Raw genomic sequence first — 21,130 nt, 5'->3', positions numbered from 1 at the left:
CCGCACAGACATGACTTGATGTTTCTGTGTAGTGTTACAACGCTTTCTTTCAAATTTTCTTAAACGTTATCCTCTGCCAGAGGAGAATCATTACCATCATGCAGTGAATTGCCCTCATTAGTTTGCACTGCATAATTTCCTGTAACTTATGCATCTCCCTTGATAAAGTGAGTTTTTTACTTAATGTTAACTCATTTTTTTACACATTTTTAATTTTGTTAGCTTAGGATAAAGCATTAATTGTTTGTTTGTTTACAGTTACAAACTATTCTGTATGTATATCCTGTTGTTTGGTTTTCATTGATGTGTTTCATTTATATAAAGATTGCACCAATGATGCAATCATCTTTTTTGTAAGACAGGAATCAACAGGAAATATAGATACCACTACATCACTGAACATGTATTTATACTGATGAGCCAAAATGTTATGACCACCTGCTTAATAGCTTGTTTGTATGTCTTTGGAACAAAATACATCATTGTAAGTTTTTAGAGGCATGTGCCATTAGATGTTTATGCACAGGTCATGTAATTCATGCAAATAATGGGCTGCTGCTTTGCGTACACGGTGTTAGCGCCCAATAGCGACCCCGTTGGGTTCCATAGGACTTACATCAGGCGAATTTGGTTGTCAAGACATCAACGTGAGTTCACTATAATGCTTCTCAAACCACTGTAACATGGTTTTGGCTCTGAGACATGGACAGTTACACTGCTGAAAGATGACATCACCATCAGAGAAGACATCAAGCATGAAGGGGCGCAGATGGTTCACAGCTATCAGCAAGTCTTTGATTGCTACCACAGATCTCATGCAAGCACATGAGAATGTCTTTCATAGCATAATACTGCTTCCACCAGTCTGCGTCCCTGGCACGATGCGCGTTTCAAGCCACCGTTCACCTTGATGAGGGCATTTCTAGAGACAACCAGCAATCTAGTTTAGCAAAAGTGTGATTCACCCAAGGGGCCTACACATTTCCATTGATTGACAGTCCTGATGGTCCCGTGCCCACTGCAATCATCATTAGTAATGTTGTTGGGTCAACATGTGAACATGTAGGTGTCATCTGCCGCGGAGCTCTATGTTCAAAATGTACGATGAACGTGTGCTCCAAAACACTTGTGAGTACACCAGCATTGTGTTCTTTCAGCAGATGTGCCACAGATCACCATCTATCCTACTCTGTCGATTGGACAAGTCTCCAAATTCCATGTTCCATGAAGAGTCATGGACATCCAACCATTAGTGCCTGGTGGTAGTTTCACTGTCCTACCTCTTTCCATACATGCTTATGATAATAGCATGTGAACATTCGACCAGCTTCACCATTTTTGAGGTACTTATTCACAGGCTCTGCGTATGAATAAACTGCCCTTTGTCAAAGTCACTTACCTCAATGGATTTCCCCATTTGCAGCACATACCCTCACTACGGTGATCCCTCCCCATTGGCGTCTGATTCGTTTACATACTTTTGTTACCATTTCACGTGTTTCAGTGCCACCAGGTGGCATCCAGCATCATGGTGGGCAATGGTCGTAATGTTTTAGCATATCATTGTATATTTGTTAGCCTTGTATGAACTGTTTGTTCACTGTGGTACATTCAGCAATTTCTGATGAATATATCTTGCTTAAACTTCTCATTTTAAAAGAAGTTCACGAATGTGCATCTGTTTCTGGATCATGCCAGTATGTAATCTACAACTCGGACACACTGCCACATCGAGCATATTCAGTTACAGTTTATCTTTGGTGGTTTATATTATTTGTTGTGCACTAATGGTACTTGCTGTTCGTAGATTCTTAGAAATATATTGCTTCAGTTTGTAACAGCTGTTCAGAGTTCAATCTGAAGTATATTTTTTCTGGTTTAGAATAGAAAGTATTGATTAATGTGATATATTCCATAACATAAAATAAACCAGAAGAAATGATATGAAATAAGTTTCACTTCAAATTGTTTAAGTGTGGTTAACTGACTTTGAAGTGTTTTGTTACAGCATCTGCAATCTGGTGCTACCAGTGCCGTAGCACTGACCATAAAGACCCTTTTCAATGTGGAGAGTACATGACGTCAGACATCAGCATTGAGCCGCTGGATTGTAAAGCTGTGTACAATGCTCAGTACTGTGTCAAACAAACTGGTCGCTTTGAAGGTGCTAAGAAAATTTTTAGTTACATACTAACAATCAACTAACACCAAAAATGGGATGAGTTACTAACTGCTTAATGTAACAGTTTTTCTGTAGACTATCAATTTTAAATAATCAACCACAAATGTTAATTAGGTATAATTTTGCATTTATAGTGCTGGCACTACTGTTTGAATGGGGTGTAAAAGTTGAGTCAATAAAAACATATTACATGTAAGGGAAGTGGAGGCATTTCAGAAAGAAACACAGTACTGGTATTCAACAGTGCATACAGTGAAAGGCATGAATGATCACACAAGGTCACCCACAAAAATCAGGTCTGAAAGTGACATCCAGAGTGAGTGATTAAACAGAGCTAAGCAAAAGAAGGAAATACTGAAAAGAGAGAGAGAGATATCCAAGATATTTTATTTAATACTGTATTAAAACAATTTTAGTAATCATTAGTGATGAGTAAAGGTGCCCCATGCATTTCAGCCGAGATGTATGTGAAGAATAAATGTATCACATGTGAAAGGGGTCACAAACCAAAATTACTGACGGATACATGGCATTTTGAGTGGACCAAATAAACAGATGTCGTTTTTGCAGAAAATGCTCTAGCAGCAGAAAATGCTCTAGCAGCTAAGCTATTAAAGTACACCTCACTGCCCGACACAAGATTTCAATTTGCCAGTCTCTGTTCCCACTTTTACACATTTCTGAGAAGTTCTGCATTACTTATTGCAGAAGCAGTGCAAAAATGTCATTCTGGAAACAAAATTTTAGCTGTGACTACATTGTTGTCCATTATAAGCTTCCTCAGAGGTTGCAGTCCACAAATGTTTGTGGTAGAATATCTTCTGAATTGTAGGAGAGAGATACTGGCACATTGGAACTTCAGGTGAAGCTATGAGGCACTGTTAGGGTGATAACTGTTAAATCCACTCCGGCACACAGTATGTTTGTAAGTGAATTTTATTACAGGATACAGTCTGCTACACTCTCTGATGTTTATTCTGGTCCCAAATCCTTTTCAGCGGGATGTTTCATTTCTCTCAGTATACGCAAAATAGTCATGTCAATTCTGAAGAAGTTTGTTGCTGTTGTCTGATAATACACTTTATTGTTGTTAAGTTGACATGAATACACAAATATGATTGTATTGTTCACATGCTGCCATGGATACAGTACAGGCAATAAGTTGTTATCAGTGTTCATCAACTGAAAACATAGAATGTGCAGATAATGTAATTCATGAAAGTTCCCTTAGCCCTCACAGTTGTGATGGGATATTTGAAGCCATGTGCTGCATTAAAACAACTGGTTTCTTTGAAGGTAAGTTACATGAGCAGAGTTATGAGTGATTATGTTGATTTATATTCAGTATATCTTTTGAATGCTCATTGTTACAGTTAGTTTAGACTGTTACTAATTATTATTATCGTTGTTGTGGAATATGACTTTGCTTTATTATGAAGTGTGAGTACTGATGTTTCTTCACTGGCTGTACTTTTTTGACATCCCTTGTAGTTCAGTTATTTTCCTCTTCTACATTTTGAAACAGTTTTATAATACCTCTCCAGAAGGTACATGATCTTATAATATTGTGTAGCTCCTTCCCACTTTTATAGACATCAAGCTAGTAGTTGCATGTTGCAAGCACATTGTCTACTGTAATCCATATTAAATATAGTTTCCATCTGTGAACAACTGCTGTTTGTAGTTGTCTGTTTTTTGTGATGGAATTAAAAAAAATATCCTGAAAATACTGAGAAAAGAATGGATTACTCTCCACGTGACAGACATGCCCTACTAAGGTCCATCTGCATCTACAGTCGTGCTCCCTTGGAGTAATGCTGACTTCTTAGTTCTTATCAGTACAGCCTGCTAAGTTCATATTACTTAAAGATTTTCATAAAGCTTTTTGGTAACTTACTGTTCTGATTTTATATGTTAGAGGTGTTTTCCTTCAGTTCCCATATTCACAAATGATAAACAAACTGCCTCCTAATGTCAACTTTTTACTACTCATTTCTTTGGCCATGTCAGCCATAGTCAGAATGTACTCAATTAAATGGTTCGTTAGGATTGCTGTCTGTGATTCAGCTAATGTTCCATATTTCATATTATTGTGACTGTCAGAATTGCAGCTAGTGATCAAAGATAACATCTACAAAATGTTACCATTGGGTAAGCTATAAAGTCACATGTGTGATATAATGTACATAATTATCAGTTTTAGTGTAGTCAGTTGTGGCTTTTACACTAAGGTGAGGAAAAGCAATTTAATGATGAAAAAATTTATTCTGTGCTATTGTGCACTTTTAATTTTTGTGTATTACACCATATGATAAGTGTGATAGACCATGTAATAACTATGCTGTAAGAACAAATTTCGTGTGAATAAAGTCTTTTTCTTGCAGTAAGAATGACACACACACACACACACACACACACACACACACACACACACACACACACGCACACACTTTAGGAGTTTTCACTCATGCAATATTTCAGTAACTCAGTTTCAAAATAAACTCAGTTCCCTACTCTGATTTCAACAAAAGACTTTTTGGAGATTTTCCATATGACTATTGCCACTGTTTTCCAAAATTGAATTTGGTTATGTCCTAAACCTCAGACTGATATGGGAGTGAATGCAAAGTACAATAATTCTGCAAAACTTTTACCTGCTAATTTGGAGAGGACTATATAACAGACAGTTAACATGACATCCATGAACAAATCTTGATTTAGTATTGTGTGTTTTAATGGCTTTGGATTAAAATGTAGTACACTGAAATGATGTGATTCCATGAATTTCAGGATTTTTGCACCCCCTTCCTGAACTGGCACACATCGTAGAGAATGTGTCAGCCACAAAATTCATTTACACCTGAGTGTATGTCTGAGACCCCAATCCTTTAATTGTAATTATGCTATTTTCTTCCACATCCATTACCCCACAATGTTTGCCCCCCACCAAGGTGTATGGGAATCGCTCAGAGGAACTGGCAAAAATAAATGGCTTAAAGTATTGTTGTATTTCAAAACTGAACTTCAACAGAGTGCAAGCCACCAAATGTGGTACTATTTCTTTTGTTATTAATATACCATATTCTGGTTGTTAGTGAATACTTCAGCTTATGAGCATGTACAACTATAGTAAAAGTTATATGTTGGTGCATCCAGATTTATCATCTGCTGATTCACATGCGACAAGTGTGCTGCTTAAAATGCATGCTTCCGTCAGCTCTTGTCAGCAGTTATAATGCTGTATGGTGTTTGTGATTTACAAATTAGGCATAAGTGTTATAAGTCTTAAGTCTCAAAATAATGGTAAAAATAAAGAGAGTTGCAGTGAAGGTGGATTGTGCAACTACATAAATTATGAGAAAGAAAATATTAGGTTTGCATCAGTGAATATATATTACAGTTGAACACCTATCTCATTTTATAGAAAATGTTCTCTGAATACTCTCATAAGCTTAAGGAAGTAAAGTACTTGGAACCAACAGAAATGTAATATAATTAAGAACTGCAGTGAAGTTAACTGAGGCTTGTGTATCTTCATTCTGAAATTACAAAATGTGATGTCACCTGAAATGGGTCGTAGACTGAAACATCCACTGCTATTTTTTCTTTGATGTGGGGAGACTACATTTCACTGATGTTGATTCTCATATTTGCAAGTTGTGAGGCAGTGAAGTTAATATACTGCTGTATATAATGATCAATATTATCTATAGCTCATGAGTGACATATTTGACATATACTACTGGCAGCTTCACTAAGCCAGCAAGTTATTCTTAATACTCCATTTGCAGAAAAGTTACAGGTCTGGTTTTTTCTTATTTCTGAGTTTGTATTACTAAAAAGGAACAAATGTTGTTTTTATGTTATCTGGTGTGTGTGTGTGTGTGTGTGTGTGTGTGTGTGTGTGTGTGTGTGTGTGTGTGTGTGTGTGCGTGCGCACCCTCGAAGTGACCTTGGCCATGTTTCCACATAAACTCACTAGGTGGTATGGCTGTGCATAATAATGCACTGTTTGAGTACTCGATGCATTAGCTGTAGTGTGACAATGGATGTTGACAGTGAGCAAAGAGCGAACATTAAGTTCTGCATTAAGCTCTGGGAAACCCCTAGTGAAACGTGAACAGTGATTAAGCAAACATAAGCAAGGGAGGCACTTTCAAGAAGTCATGTTTTCAAGTGGCACTACAGATTTCATGAAGGCAGAGATTCAGTGCAAGATGATCCCAGAGCTGATTATCCATCTATAGCACATACCGATGCATATGTGGAGCATCTAAGGCAGTTATTGCAAGAAGACTGTCATGTAACTGTGCGTGCAGTATTAGAACAACTTAATTTGAATTGTGACGTGTGTCATAAGATTTTACATGAAGATTTAAGGAAATGGAAACTTAATGCAAAAGTCATCCCTCACAAACTAACATGTGAACAGAAAGAAGGAAGACAAAAAATTTCTGCTGAACTACTTGATAGAGCTAAATGTGATCCCACATTTCTGTCAGAGATTATTTCTGGAGATGAAAGTTGGTGCTACCAGTATGACCCTCACATGAAGTGTCAAAGTGCTTAATGGTGGAGTCCTGGATCACCAGCCTAAAAAAAAAGTCAAACGATAACTTAGAGGACATGTTGATCACATTCTTTGATAGTAAAGGATGAGTTCACCATGAGTGTGTTCCTTCAGGTCAAACATTGAACCAAACTCTTTACATTGAAGTCTTAAAATGTTTGCGACAAAATTTGCCGTTTCTGCCCTGATTTGTAGCGTTCTTAAGACTAGTTGTTACTGCATGGCACTGCAAGACCCCTACTGCTTTATCTGTTACCAAGTATCTGGCCAGATCTTCTGTTATTGCCATCCCACATCCACCATATTTTCACAACCTCTCACCTTCCGATTTTTGTTTGTTTCCGCGAGTGAAAAGGCAATTAAAAGGAAAGTTTCTTCAAGATATTGCAGAGATCCAATGGGCTGTGACAAATGAGCTTACAAGCATCACATTGAAAACTTCCTTGCTTGCTTCAAAGACTTCCAGAAAGGTGGCCAACTGTATATAGATAGCCAGGGGGATCATTTGATAGTAGCTAGGATCATTAATTGGTAAGTGCAATATTCTACCAAAAAAAAAAAAAAAAAAAAAAAAAGTCCTGGAACTTTCCTGGCCAAGGGAACATGTTGTTACTTATTTCTCAACCTCTCTTATATCAGACAGAATCTAATCTAGTCTCATCTATGGAAAATTTATAATGATAATGTGTGAGTGTCTGTGTAAAACCGCATTTTAAATACTAAAGTGGTATATCCTTTGTTTTCAGGTGGCCTAGGCACAAAGAGATTCTGTTCATCTCATGATTTGGGTAATTACTGCAATTATATCCAGCAGCCAGGTGATGAACTGGAATACCGCTCATGTGTTTACACATGCTCAACAGATGGTTGCAATGCTGCCAATGTCCAGCAACCCACAGTTCACACGTTTCTCTGCAGCCTTTTGTTTGCAGGATTTTATTTCAGCTTCTACTGAAATTTTGTTCTAGAATAATCTGTGGTTAATGTTGCAGTGACTTGGCACAAAAGTGCTCAAACTGAGTGCAATACACCACATTCATCAATATTTCATAAATATAAACTTCTCAGGGTATTATGCTTCTGCAACTTGTGGACTGGTGATGTGAAGTGAAGTTCATTCCACCATGAATGAAATGGTTGACTTCATGTTTAACTTCCTGATTTGTGACCCGTATGAAGATGTAGTTCTGAAACTGTGGCCACTGTAATAAATTTTAAGTACACCGATAAGGATTTTGTACTTAATGACATAGTTACTTATTTTGTTAGATCTGTTGTTTCCTTTTGTTACTAATTTCCAGATAATATTATTAAAATAGCTTTTACAGAAAAAATGGAATGAAATTTCTCCTTTGGATGAGTTTTTTTGAAAAGTCATTGTACCTATTGTAAACACACTAAAATTATGTTGATAATTTTTCTTGGTGTAACAGTTATTGTAGTCTGTGATACAATGTGGATACTCTGTAATTCTGTAACCAAAATCTTCAAAAAACATTCAGCAATAAAATACATCCTATAAAATTTGTACACCATGTTTTTTTGAATAACGCACACTTATGTTAATTTTTGTCTTTTTCCAGTTTTCTGCTACGTTATGAATACTTTTAAATGACTTAAAAATGTGCTAAATTACAGGACTGTATATGTTATGTCACACTGTACTTAAAATTATCTTAAGCTTCACTGAAATCATTGCATTTTCCTTCCCCTTTTCAGATTGAGACGGCACATTATTGATGTTATCTCACAGCTTTTCATGTTAATACAATTACTGTAATTTTTTTATGAAAGCAAGTCAAGATCGTTGATGTTTGTATAGAATTATGTTCATTGTATACCAAAGAACCAAATTACATCATAGTATGTAATATCCAACAGTGTTTTTTAAAGTGCACAATAAGTATTATTGATAATGAATTGTTTTAAAAATGCAATCAAATTACAGTTTCTCAAAGAAAACACTGATTTGTCAACATCTAAGATAAGGTATCAGTCAAATTAAGATAACGGATGTGATGCTCCCAAAAGGAAGTATAGGTCTGAGGATACTGGGTGCTGTTGATAAAGGAAGCAAATCAGTTTTGTTGGAATCTGCATTAACTGTAGTTGGAGAGTGCTCTGAAATTCTTGTAGAACTGAGGAGGATGTTGTTAGAAGATCATAAAGAGATGATTTTGTGGTAGAGAGGATTGGCAACAAGCTTAAACATACTGATATATTTATATTACCAAGAAAAGATTAGGTGTGGAGGAACCAACAACTTACAAAGAGTTAAATAATATGAAGTAAGTAGGAATGTGGAAGAAAGAAACAATGTGAAAGCTACTCAAAATGAAAAAGGAAAAGAAATTAAGAGATGAGTGTTGGAATGCCATGCTGATATAGTAGACGGTGTAAATAGGAAGAAGCTGGCAGATAAACCGACAGTAAGTAATATAGTACTTATACAAGAGTTTATTTTTATCAGAAGCATTTCTGAATTGGAATAACATAGCATTTAAACCATCAGTTTGAAAAAATAATGTTAAGTGAATATTTTTTTTTATTTTCTGCAGGTACATATCTGTAACCCTGATACATGTTACTATATATCACCACAGTATCATAGCATGCTGCTAGAGGAGCCTTGATAAAGTGGCATATCATGCAGTCATTCTTTTTTAGCAGTAGAAAAAGTTGCAGCTGTTGGATCTAAATTTACATTTGCATCTATAATCCGAAAACCACTGTGAAGTGCATGGCAGGACTTACACCCCATTGTGCCCATTATTAGGGTTTCTTTCCATTCCATTCATATGTGGAGTGTTGGAAGAATGATTGTTTGAATGTCTGTGCATGGTGTAATTATTCTAATCTTATCCCCATGATCCTTATGAGAGCGATACATTCATAGAGTCACTATTTAAAGCTGGCTCTTGAAACTTTGTCAGTAGGCTTTCTTGGATAGTTTATGAATGTCTTCAAGAATCTGTAAGTTCAGTTTCTTCAGTGACCTGACACAGCTTCAACATACCTGCTGCTGTGGGAAATGTATTAATCCGGCACCATTTTGTTTCATTTCCTCTAGTGGTGTGCTACAGTATGGTGACAAGGGAGATTTCAATGTGCATCCAGTCTGCAGACATGTATGTGCAAACAAACAAGCTAACTTGAACTAAGTAATGTTTTTTGAGGTGACAGTTGCAACTTTAAAAATCCCAAATATTCATTTATGAAGTGGCTGTCATAGCAACACGGCGCGCACGGAGGCTTTCCGGCAGTCGTTCTTCCCATGAACCATATGCGACTGGAACAGGAAAGAGAGATAATGACAGTGGCACGTAAAGTGCCCTCCACCACACACCATTGGATGGCTTGCAGAGTATAAATGTAGATGTAGATGTAGATGTAGAATCACAGAAAGAGTTCAGTCATGGCTTCTATTCTTTTCACTGTTTTATCTTATTGTCTTTTTGCCCCAGATGTCTATTCTACATCTACATCTACATTTACATTTATACTCCGCAAGCCACCCAACGGTGTGTGGCGGAGGGCACTTCACGTGCCACTGTCAATACCTCCCTTTCCTGTTCCAGTCGCGTATGGTTCGCGGGAAGAACGACTGCCTGAAAGCCTCCGTGCACGCTCTAATCTCTCTAATTTTACATTCGTGATCTCCTCGGGAGGTATAAGTAGGGGGAAGCAATATATTCTATACCTCATCCAAAAACGCACCCTCTCGAAACCTGGCGAGCAAGCTACACCGCGATGCAGAGCGCCTCTCTTGCAGAGTCTGCCACTTGAGTATATTAAACATCTCCGTAACGCTATCACGGTTACCAAATAACCCTGTGATGAAACGCGCCGCTCTTCTTTGGATCTTTTCTATCTCCTCCGTCAGACCGATCTGGTACGGATCCCACACTGATGAGCAATACTCAAGTATAGGTCGAACGAGTGTTTTGTAAGCCACCTCCTTTGTTGATGGACTACATTTTCTAAGCACTCTCCCAATGAATCTCAACCTGGTACCCGCCTTACCAACAATTAATTTTATATGATCACTCCCCTTTCAAATCGTTCCGCACGCATACTCCCAGATATTTTACAGAAGTAACTGCTACCAGTGTTAGTTCCGCTATCATATAATCATACAATAAAGGATCCTTCTTTCTATGTATTCGCAATACATTACATTTGTCTATGTTAAGTGTCAGTTGCCACTCCCTGCACCAAGTGCCTATCCGCTGCAGATCTTCCTGCATTTCGCTACTATTTTCTAATGCTGCAACTTCTCTGTATACTACAGCATCATCCGCGAAAAGCCGCATGGAACTTCCGACACTATCTACTAGGTCATTTATATATATTGTGAAAAGCAATGGTCCCATAACACTCCCCTGTGGCACGCCAGAGGTTACTTTAACGTCTGTAGACGTCTCTCCATTGATAACAACATGCTGTTTTCTGTTTGCTAAAAACTCTTCAATCCAGCCACACAGCTGGTCTGATATTCCGTAGGCTCTTACTTTGTTTATCAGGCGACAGCGCGGAACTGTATCGAACGCCTTCCGGAAGTCAAGAAAAATAGCATCTACCTGGGAGCCCGTATCTAATATTTTCTGGGTCTCATGAACAAATAAAGCGAGTTGGGTCTCACACGATCGCTGTTTCCGGAATCCATGTTGATTCCTACATAGTAGATTCTGGGTTTCCAAAAACGACATGATACTCGAGCAAAAAACATGTTCTAAAATTCTACAACAGATCGACGTCAGAGATATAGGTCTATAGTTTTGCGCATCTGCTCGACGACCCTTCTTGAAGACTGGGACTATCTGTGCTCTTTTCCAATCATTTGGAACCCTCCGTTCCTCTAGAGACTTGCGGTACACGGCTGTTCGAAGGGGGGCAAGTTCTTTCGCGTACTCTGTGTAGAATCAAATTGGTATCCCATCAGGTCCAGTGGACTTTCCTCTATTGAGTGATTCCAGTTGCTTTTCTATTCCTTGGACACTTATTTCGATGTCAGCCATTTTTTTCGTTCATGAGGTGATTTAGAGAAGGAACTGCAGTGCGGTCTTCCTCTGTGAAACAGCTTTGGAAAAAGGTGTTTAGTATTTCAGCTTTACGCGTGTCATCCTCTGTTTCAATGCCATCATCATCCCGTAGTGTCTGGATATGCTGTTTCGATCCACTTACTGATTTAACGTAAGACCAGAACTTCCTAGGATTTTCTATCAAGTCGGTACATAGAATTTTACTTTCGAATTCACTGAACGCTTCACGCATAGCCCTCCTTACGCTAACTTTGACATCGTTTAGCTTCTGTTTGTCTGAGAGGTTTTGGCTGTGTTTAAACTTGGAGTGGAGCTCTCTTTGCTTTCGCAGTAGTTTTCTAACTTTGTTGTTGTACCAGAGTGGGTTTTTCCCGTCCCTCACAGTTTTATTCAGCACGTACCTGTCTAAAACGCATTTTACGATTGCCTTGAACTTTTTCCATAAACACTCAACATTGTCAGTGTCGGAACAGAAATTTTCGTTTTGATCTGTTAGGTAGTCTGAAAACTGCCTTCTATTACTCTTGCTAAACAGATAAACCTTCCTCCCTTTTTTTATATTCCTATTAACTTCCATATTCAGGGATGCTGCAACGGCCTTATGGTCACTGATTCCCTGTTCTGTACATACAGAGTCGAAAAGTTCAGGTCTGTTTGTTATCAGTAGGTCCAAGATGTTATCTCCACGAGTCGGTTCTCTGTTTAATTGCTCGAGGTAATTTTCGGATAGTGCACTCAGTATAATGTCACTCGATGCTCTGTCCCTACCACCCGTCCTAAACATCTGAGTGTCTCAGTCTATATCTGGTAAATTGAAATCTCCACCTAAGACTATAACATGCTGAGAAAATTTATGTGAAATGTATTCCAAATTTTCTCTCAGTTGTTCTGCCACTAATGCTGCTGAGTCGGGAGGTCGGTAAAAGGAGCCAATTAAAACCTAGTTCGGTTGTTCAGTGTAACCTCCACCCATAATAATTCACAGGAACTATCCACTTCTACTTCACTACAGGATAAACTACTACTAACAGCGACGAACACTCCACCACCGGTTGCATGCAATCTAGCCTTTCTAAACACCGTCTGTACCTTTGTAAAAATTTTGGCAGAATTTATCTCTGGCTTAAGCCAGCTTTCTGTGCCTATAACGATTTCAGCTTCGGTGCTTTCTATCAGCGCTTGAAGTTCTGGTACTTTACCAACGCAGCTTCGACAGTTGACAATTACAGTACCGATTGCTGCTTGGTCCCCGCATGTCCTGAATTTGCCCCGCACCCGTTGAGGCTGTTGCCCTTTCTGTACTTGCCCAAGGCCATCTAACCTAAAAAACCACCCAGCCCACGCCACACAACCCCTGCTACCCGTGTAGCCGCTTGTTGCGTGTAGTGGACTCCTGACCTATCCAGCGGAACCCGAAACCCCACCACCCTATGGCGCAAGTCGAGGAATCTGCAGCCCACACGGTCGCAGAACCGTCTCAGCCTCTGATTCAGACCCTCCACTCGGCTCTGTACCAAAGGTCCGCAGTCAGTCGTGTCGACGATGCTGCAGATGGTGAGCTCTGCTTTCATCCCGCTAGCGAGACTGGCAGTCTTCACCAAATCAGATAGCCGCCGGAAGCCAGAGAGGATTTCCTCCGATCCATAGCGACACACATCATTGGTGCCGACATGAGCGACCACCTGCAGATGGGTGTACCCTGTACCCTTCATGGCATCCGGAAGGACCCTTTCCACATCTGGAATGACTCCCCCCGGTATGCACACGGAGTGCACATTGGTTTTCTTCCCCTCTCTTGCTGCCATTTCCCTAAGGGGCCCCATTACGCGCCTGACGTTGGAGCTCCCAACTACCAGTAAGCCCACCCTCTGCGACTGCCCGGATCTTGCAGACTGAGGGGCAACCTCTGGAACAGGACAAGCAGCCATGTCAGGCCGAAGATCAGTATCAGCCTGAGACAGAGCCTGAAACCGGTTCGTCAGACAAACTGGAGAGGCATCCCGTTCAGCCCTCCGGAATGTCTTTCGCCCCCTGCCACACCTTGAGACGACCTCCCACTCTACCACAGGTGAGGGATCAGCCTCAATGCGGGCAGTATCCCGGGCAACCACAGTCGTAGTCCGATCAGGGGATGCGTGGGACGAGCTGGCCGTCCCCGACAAACCCCCATCCGGACCCCCACAGTGATGCCCATTGGCAACAGCCTCAAGCTGTGTGACCGAAGCCAACACTGCCTGAAGCTGGGAGCGAAGGGATGCCAACTCAGCCTGCATCCGAACACAGCAGTTGCAGTCCCTATCCATGCTAAAAACTGTTTTGCAAAGAACGTCTGAACTAATCTACAGAGAGCGCAAACAAATCAACAAAATTTAAACGGTTATTAAATTACAAGATTGCCTAGTAAATGCAGTAATGCTGCTACTTGCGCACTGCTGAGACTGCTCGGCGACGAAAGGAGACTACGCGAATTTACACTATTCAGGTACTAAAACGCGATGCTACACTCTCAAATACTATAATACGCCCGAAATTTATGAATTAAACAATGCAAGTACCAAAAACACGCAAAGAAATTAAGAATTAAACTATGTAACAAATGAGTGAGCTAGGAGTATACGACTTGCTGCTGCAGCTGCTTATCCAACGGCGGCAGGGAGCACACTGACTGTGACCAACCGACATTGGCCGTTCAAAACAAAAACAGAAGACAAACGACTACGCGAATTTACACTATTCAGGTACTAAAACGCGATGCTACAACTCTCAAATACTATAATACGCCCGAAATTTATGAATTAAACAATGCAAGTACCAAAAACACGCAAAGAAATTAAGAATTAAACTATGTAACAAATGAGTGAGCTAGGAGTATACGACTTGCTGCTCAGCTGCTTATCCAACGGCGGCAGGGAATAATAAATGAGGCCAGTAATGTAGTCTCTAAAATTTGTTTTATATGCTAAGCTATGCATCTGTTTTATGCAATAGGAAGTGAAGCTAAAATTCAAAGCAGCTAGACAAGCGATACGTCATAGTTAGTGTATTGCATCAAATTAAGTAAAACAGTGCATGAGATTATGAAGAGTTACCTAAGGTAAAAATGCATTGCCTAACTTTGTGTATAGTTGATTTTAGCTCGTACATTGCTGAGTGTGAAATGTAGGTAAGATATTGAAATTTTCCTGAATGATGAACAGATTGAAGAAATGTATGATGTGATAAAAGAAATTATTGAGGTAGTTAATAGTCATGGTGGACTGGAATTCGATAGTAGGGAAGGGAAGGGAAGGGAAGGAAAAGTGGTAGGTGATTATGGACTGGGGGTAAGGAATGGTAGAGGAAGCCACCTGGTAGAATTCTGCACAGAGCACAAGTTAATCGTAGTTAATAGTTGGTTCAGATTCATTGATAACATCTTTGTGATCTGGATCAAGGGTGAGAACACCCTATCCCCATTTGCTTCACCTGGTCCTACTCAACCCACAAGCCACATTCCTAGATGTGACCTCCACCTCAAAGATGGCTATATCAGTACCTCCATCCATATCAAATCTACGAACCACCAGCAATACCTCCACTTTGACAGCTGCCACCTGTTCCATACCAAGAAGTCCCTTCCATACACTCTGGCTACCCATGGTATTCACATCTGCAGTTATGAGCAGTCCCCCTCGAAAAATACCGAGGGTCTCACTGAATCCTTCACAGACTGTAATTATCCTTCCAACTATTCAAAAACAAATCTCTGGTGCCTTATCTTTCCAGTCTCCCACCACCTCCCAAAGTCCCACCGTCTGGCCACAGAGGAGCATTCCCCTCATAACCCAGTACCACCCAGGACTGGAGCAACTGAATTACATTTTCCACCAGGGTTTCGACTACCTCTCGTCTTGCCCTGAAATGAGAAATGTCCTGCCCACTATCCTTCTCACACCCTCCCACAGTGTTATTCCGCCGTCCACCAAACCGACACAATATACTCGTCCATCCCTACACAAGCCCTGCTCCGAAACCCTTCTCATGGCTCGTAACCCTGTAATAGACCTAGATGCAAGACCTGTCCCACACATCCCACCACCACCACTTACTCCTTTCTGGTCACAAACATCACCTGTCGCATCAAAGACACGAGTACATGTGAAACCAGTCATGTGACCTACAAGCTAAGCTGCAATCATTGTGCTGCATTCTATGTAGGTATGACAGCCAACAAGCTGCCTGTCTGCATGAAGGGCCACTGACAAACTGTGGCCAAGAAACAAGTGGACCATACTGTTGCCAGGCACACTGCCAAAAATTACATCCTTCATTTCAGTGACTGCTTCTCAGCCTGTGCCATATGGATCCTTCCCATCAACACCAGCTTTTCTGAATTGCTGAGGTGGGAACTTTCCATGCAATATATCCTACGTTCCTGTAACCCTCCTGGCCTCAACCTTCGTTAATCATTGTACTCACCCATCCAGCCCCTTCCCTGTTCTCATCCCAGCACTACACAGCCCTCATTCCTGCAGTGCATCCAGTGTTTTTACTTCTTTTCTTTTCCACTACCGCCTCCCCACCTCTCGCCTGCCCTCCATCTAACCTGCAGCACTTCACTGTCTGTCTGTCACTTCTAATGGTGCTGAACTTGGGGGTGTGGATCTGCCAGACATTGGTGTGGATCTGCCAGGCATCTGAAGTTGCATTAACCTGGCTTCTGGGGCAATGGTGATTGACTTGAGGTCAAAGTCACTAAGACTGAGCACATTGGGTTAACATGGCTTATGAGCACTGCATCCACTGTGAAAATTAGTCATCTCTGCGCAGCTCTGGTGATGCCTGGTATCCACCCTGGGACTCTTCTGGTAATCTGATTCCAAATCTCTGTATCTAGCAAGTAATGGGAAACAGTTGGAGTGATATGAGTATGTTGTAGGCCTCAGAAGGTGCTACAGTGTCCAGTGTTGGTGGTTCTGTGGCAGTTTTGCCAGAATGTGCTCTGTACCACTGTGGTCCTGCAGGAGGTCAGGAACTGGGGCGGGACCTCAGCCTTGGATGCTGCTGACACCATCCACATTTGCACCCCAAAGGTGTGAATGAACGGGTTCACTATTGGAGGCTGGGTGTATGACACCATTGTCAGGGGCATTATGCAGTTCCGAGAGCAGAAATCTTGAAATGTACTTGATGAAACTTATAGGCTATTGTCCAAAGTGATTGTATTTGGGCTCCCATCAATGGTGAATATTTCCTGCAAATTATTGTCTCCCTTGCTGTGGTATTTCACATTCAAACTATAAAAGGCAACTTGAAAAGAAGTATATGACGATGGGCGACATCTCTCTGAGAAAGGGGTCAACAAACTCTATATGGACGCACTCCCATGGGTATTGGTGTGGTTGACCAGGTGTGAAACTGTTGCAGTAGTACTTACTGGGGTGGTACCTGTCTCACAGGAGTGGGCTGTTCCCTTGATGTCTTGTGTGATGTCAGAGTAGTAAGTGTGCCACCTTGTGAGTGCCTTCATGTGTATCATCCCCCAATTGGGCAGTGTGCAAGAGGTGTATAATGCAGTGGCAATCGTCATCATCTAATATCAGTCTCAATATTATCGCTACTATTGGAATCCTGTTTGTTAGCGAAAAATATTTGCGCCGTTCTGGATGGAAGTGGGGTGGGATTTTTCCAGCCAATCTTGGAAAATGCATTCTTCTGGGTGAAATGGCACAAATGGTGGTGGTAGATGCTGTTCTGGCATGACAAACTGCTGTAGCATAAGCTGCTCCTCTGCCATACTTTGCAATTGCTGTCTTTGTTGTCGTTCCGGGATTTGCATTTGTAGTTTTTCTTGTCATGCCTGCTGTTGCATTTGAAGTTGCAGCTGTTGCTGCTGCAAACCCCAGCTCCACAATCACTCATCTGTTGCCCTAACACACATGCTAAGTTAAACCCTCGTTGGAAGTATATCAGTGCTACAACAAACTGTTTATTAACAGAAAATAGGTACACGGCTGTAGTCACTTGATAGTTCACAATTGCAGTCCATGATGGGTCATCATAAATTGTTGAACACGCCAAGAGGATCAGTATGCATGCAACAGCATGTGCTATATAACACGAGGAAGAACCCATAGAAAATGATTTTTGTTATAAAAAATTTATTCATGGACCTTTTTACGAAATTCTTTCAGGCACCTGCAAACGGCTCTCCGTTAAATGTGATGCAGTTGCAAGTTTTTTTCCCACTGTAGCATGTCTAGAACTCTTCCAACTTTGATATCATCCAGTGCCGTTTGTGAAGCTGTTTTTACTGCCTCCACATCACTATGACCCTTACCTTTTTGCGTTTTTTTTTTCATTCACAGGAACAGGAGACAGTAGCATAGATCTAGGTCTGGCGAATCCGGAAGGTGGAAACAGACAAATCTAGTGACAACACATCTCATGTGCAAATCCTCATTCAAAATCTGCTGGCACGAGCTTCAACTCACGCCTGTTCAAATGGCTCTAAGCACTATGGGACTTAACATCTGAGGTCATCAGTCCCCGAGACTTAGAACTACTTAAACCTAACTAACCTAAGGACATCACACACATCCATATGCCTAAGGCAGGATTCGAACCTGCGACCGTAGCAGCAGCGCGGACTGAAGCGCCTAGAACCGCTCGGCCACAACAGCCGGCCAACTCACGCCTGTCTCTGATGAAATTTGACCGATTCTGAAATGTCTATCTCCGTTGATTTTTTGGTGAACTTTTTTCCAAAGTTTTCTCACTTCGCGATGTTACAGGGTGTTGGTCTTCAGCTCTCATTTCACCACGTTCTAAGTACCCAAACCAGTCAAAAACTTGTGCGAGGCTCATAGCATTCTCCTGGAAATCCTCTTGAAGCATTAGGTGAGTATCCGTCGCCGATTTTTTGAACAGAAAACAAAATTTCACACATACTCTTTGTTCTTTTAAAGTTGCTGTAACGTCTTTGCAAGCAGAGGACACCAACAGTCGGGGGAAAACAACACTACGCTCACCTACGCACTGACGCTGTCTGCTCAGTTGTTTCGTGAAGGTCTCTACCAACCCCAACTAGTGGAAGAACTCTGTACTACGTGTACGAATGACAGCGCCCTCTCAATCCTTTTTTGCCCCCTCCGACTTTGCAGGGCCTAAAACACCATGCATAAAAATGGGATTCTTCTGGTGATGATACTTTGGATTTTATTGGTGGTGTTTTTTACCATTTTTTTCTTACCAAAACTCTAGCTGCAGATTCTAGACGGCTATAGACAGCAAATGGCTGAAACTTTAACGATATGTTCCTAAGATCCCGATCTCGAACATCCTTGAAAAGTTAATAGATATTTATATCCGTTTCCGAGATACTGAAGTTCGAAGTTTCCCTACTTCTACATGTAAAATACGCGCATAGAATACGGTTTGAACCAAACTCTAAATAATAAATGACCGTAGCAAATTGCTCAAATTTAACGTTACGTTATGTAGGTATTTATCTAGAAGTGCTCTCTTCTCATTTACAGAAATCTTTATCCGTTATCGAGAAAACCCCAAAAACACTGTTTATGGGTAGCAAAACCAAGCCACAGATTACATGACGGCTATGGACAGCAAATGGGTGTAATTTTTTCATATTCGTTAAGTTCCCAATGCCTAAAACTTTGAAAATTTTGTTGATCTCAGAAACAGTTCTGAGATACGTAGGTATCTCTTGAAGCGTAAAATTCGCACATAAAATCCGGTGTAAAGCGAGAACGTAGGTAGTTTATAAAGTGACGTAGCATGGAGAAATACACTATAAAGTGTGTCTGTTATCATCAGAAGGTTTCTGGGAACCCCACGATGTAGGACTGAATGCCATGTAAAATTTATCTGCGTGCAAAATCCAGTCTAAGGTATAAAATTTGTTTACGTCATTTAAATTTCGTATCAGTAAAATGTCAAAATGCTCCTGTCACAGCACAAAAGAGGCGAACATGCTCTGTTTAAAGATTCTGCCTGATAAGTGGGGTACGAGCTGACTCATTCTACCTTCATGGACACCTACAAAAATTTTCTGACATGGAAATATTCACGCTTTTTTATGCTAAGTGAGAAGACAATGGCAGTGGGAAAAATAATAAATACAGGGAGATAGTAGAGAGAAGAAGCAGGAGACAGTGTCAGTGGAACATATTTGACAGTGACAGAATAATGCTAGGAAAAAAGTGAAGAAGACTGTGCCATTGGGACAGGAATGAAAGAAGGAGAAAGTGGAAAGTGAGTGAGAGACAGTGATACTGAGATACAGAGTGTATGACAATGACAACGAGGAAGAGAGAGTCAGTGGCAGATAGTAGCGGTAAGAGGGAGACAGTGACAGCAGTGGTACGAAAGAACGAGGGATACCGTGGCTGTGGGGCAGGAGACTGACAGAGAGACACAAAGATATAATGGCAATGAATTGGGCTGACTGAGTAAGAATAGGCAAGTGAGAGTGACGAGTATGAGTGTGTTACGGTAATGGTCCAGTAGGTTTGAGCGAGTTACGGCTAGGGGAGCTTGTGGGAATTCCATGTTGCTTGGAACCTGGAGGTTGTTTTTGTATAACAGGTAGCAAGGTTAGTATTTAGTTTAACATCTTGTTGACAAGGATGTCTTTAGAGACATACTACTCACTGCGAATGAATCTTTTAGTAATAGAAGTAGTAATAGTTTTACTCACCTGGATCACTTTTAGAAGAATACTAAACATGGCATAGTACTACAGTTGAAGAATAAAAAACATCTTTCATATATAAGAGCGAAGAACGACATATTTTATTTTAAATATCAGTTTTTGCTGCATTATTTATTTACTCATAGTGATACAACTTACACAAGGAGCTCGTTTCGGCGTTTTGTCATTATCAGGTGTACTTGTGAAGATGGTGCAATAGGTATATCATTCCTCATGTTACTCCATATCTGCATATGAGCCTTATGCTTACATCGTAGCTGTTATGACGTGGTCCACACGAGAACTTGGAGCATAAATTTCGCTCCCTTTTTTTTGTTATGATATCATGTTATTTATGTGTTTTTTTTATTTGCATGTCCTTACAAATCTATTTCAGCATTTTGTACAAATAACAAGTCGAAGGCCAAAATATGATCAACAAAAAATATCTTCACTTTTTCAACTATGATGTGTACAGACTTTCTAGTGACAAATGCAATAAATTTTATATCAGAATAACAGGTAGGTATTTCGCAATCAGATCTAAAGAATGAACATGAAACTGTGAAAGCAAGCAGTCCACATTATACTTGAATTTAAGGAACTAAGAACATAATGCAGAAAATAGTGGAAATGTGCTAAAA

General features: G+C 40.4%; 1 protein-coding gene across 1 annotated transcript in view; it reads left to right on the top strand.

Moving 5' to 3' along the window:
• LOC124789014 (U-scoloptoxin(05)-Sm1a) overlaps positions 1-8,282 on the top strand; it is a 128,671-nt gene extending 120,389 nt beyond the window's left edge. The window contains exons 2-3 of the mRNA XM_047256304.1: positions 2,009-2,164; positions 7,499-8,282. Coding sequence (XP_047112260.1) covers positions 2,009-2,164; positions 7,499-7,707 — 365 coding nt within the window. The 3' untranslated portion in view covers positions 7,708-8,282. The remainder of the gene's footprint in view (positions 1-2,008; positions 2,165-7,498) is intronic.
• Positions 8,283-21,130: the final 12,848 nt, after the last annotated feature.

Source organism: Schistocerca piceifrons, chromosome 1, assembly GCF_021461385.2.
Source record: "Schistocerca piceifrons isolate TAMUIC-IGC-003096 chromosome 1, iqSchPice1.1, whole genome shotgun sequence".
NCBI classification, from domain to species: Eukaryota; Metazoa; Arthropoda; class Insecta; order Orthoptera; family Acrididae; genus Schistocerca; species Schistocerca piceifrons.
Note: the sequence above shows the minus strand (reverse complement) of the source record. Positions and strands in the feature narration are given on the sequence as shown.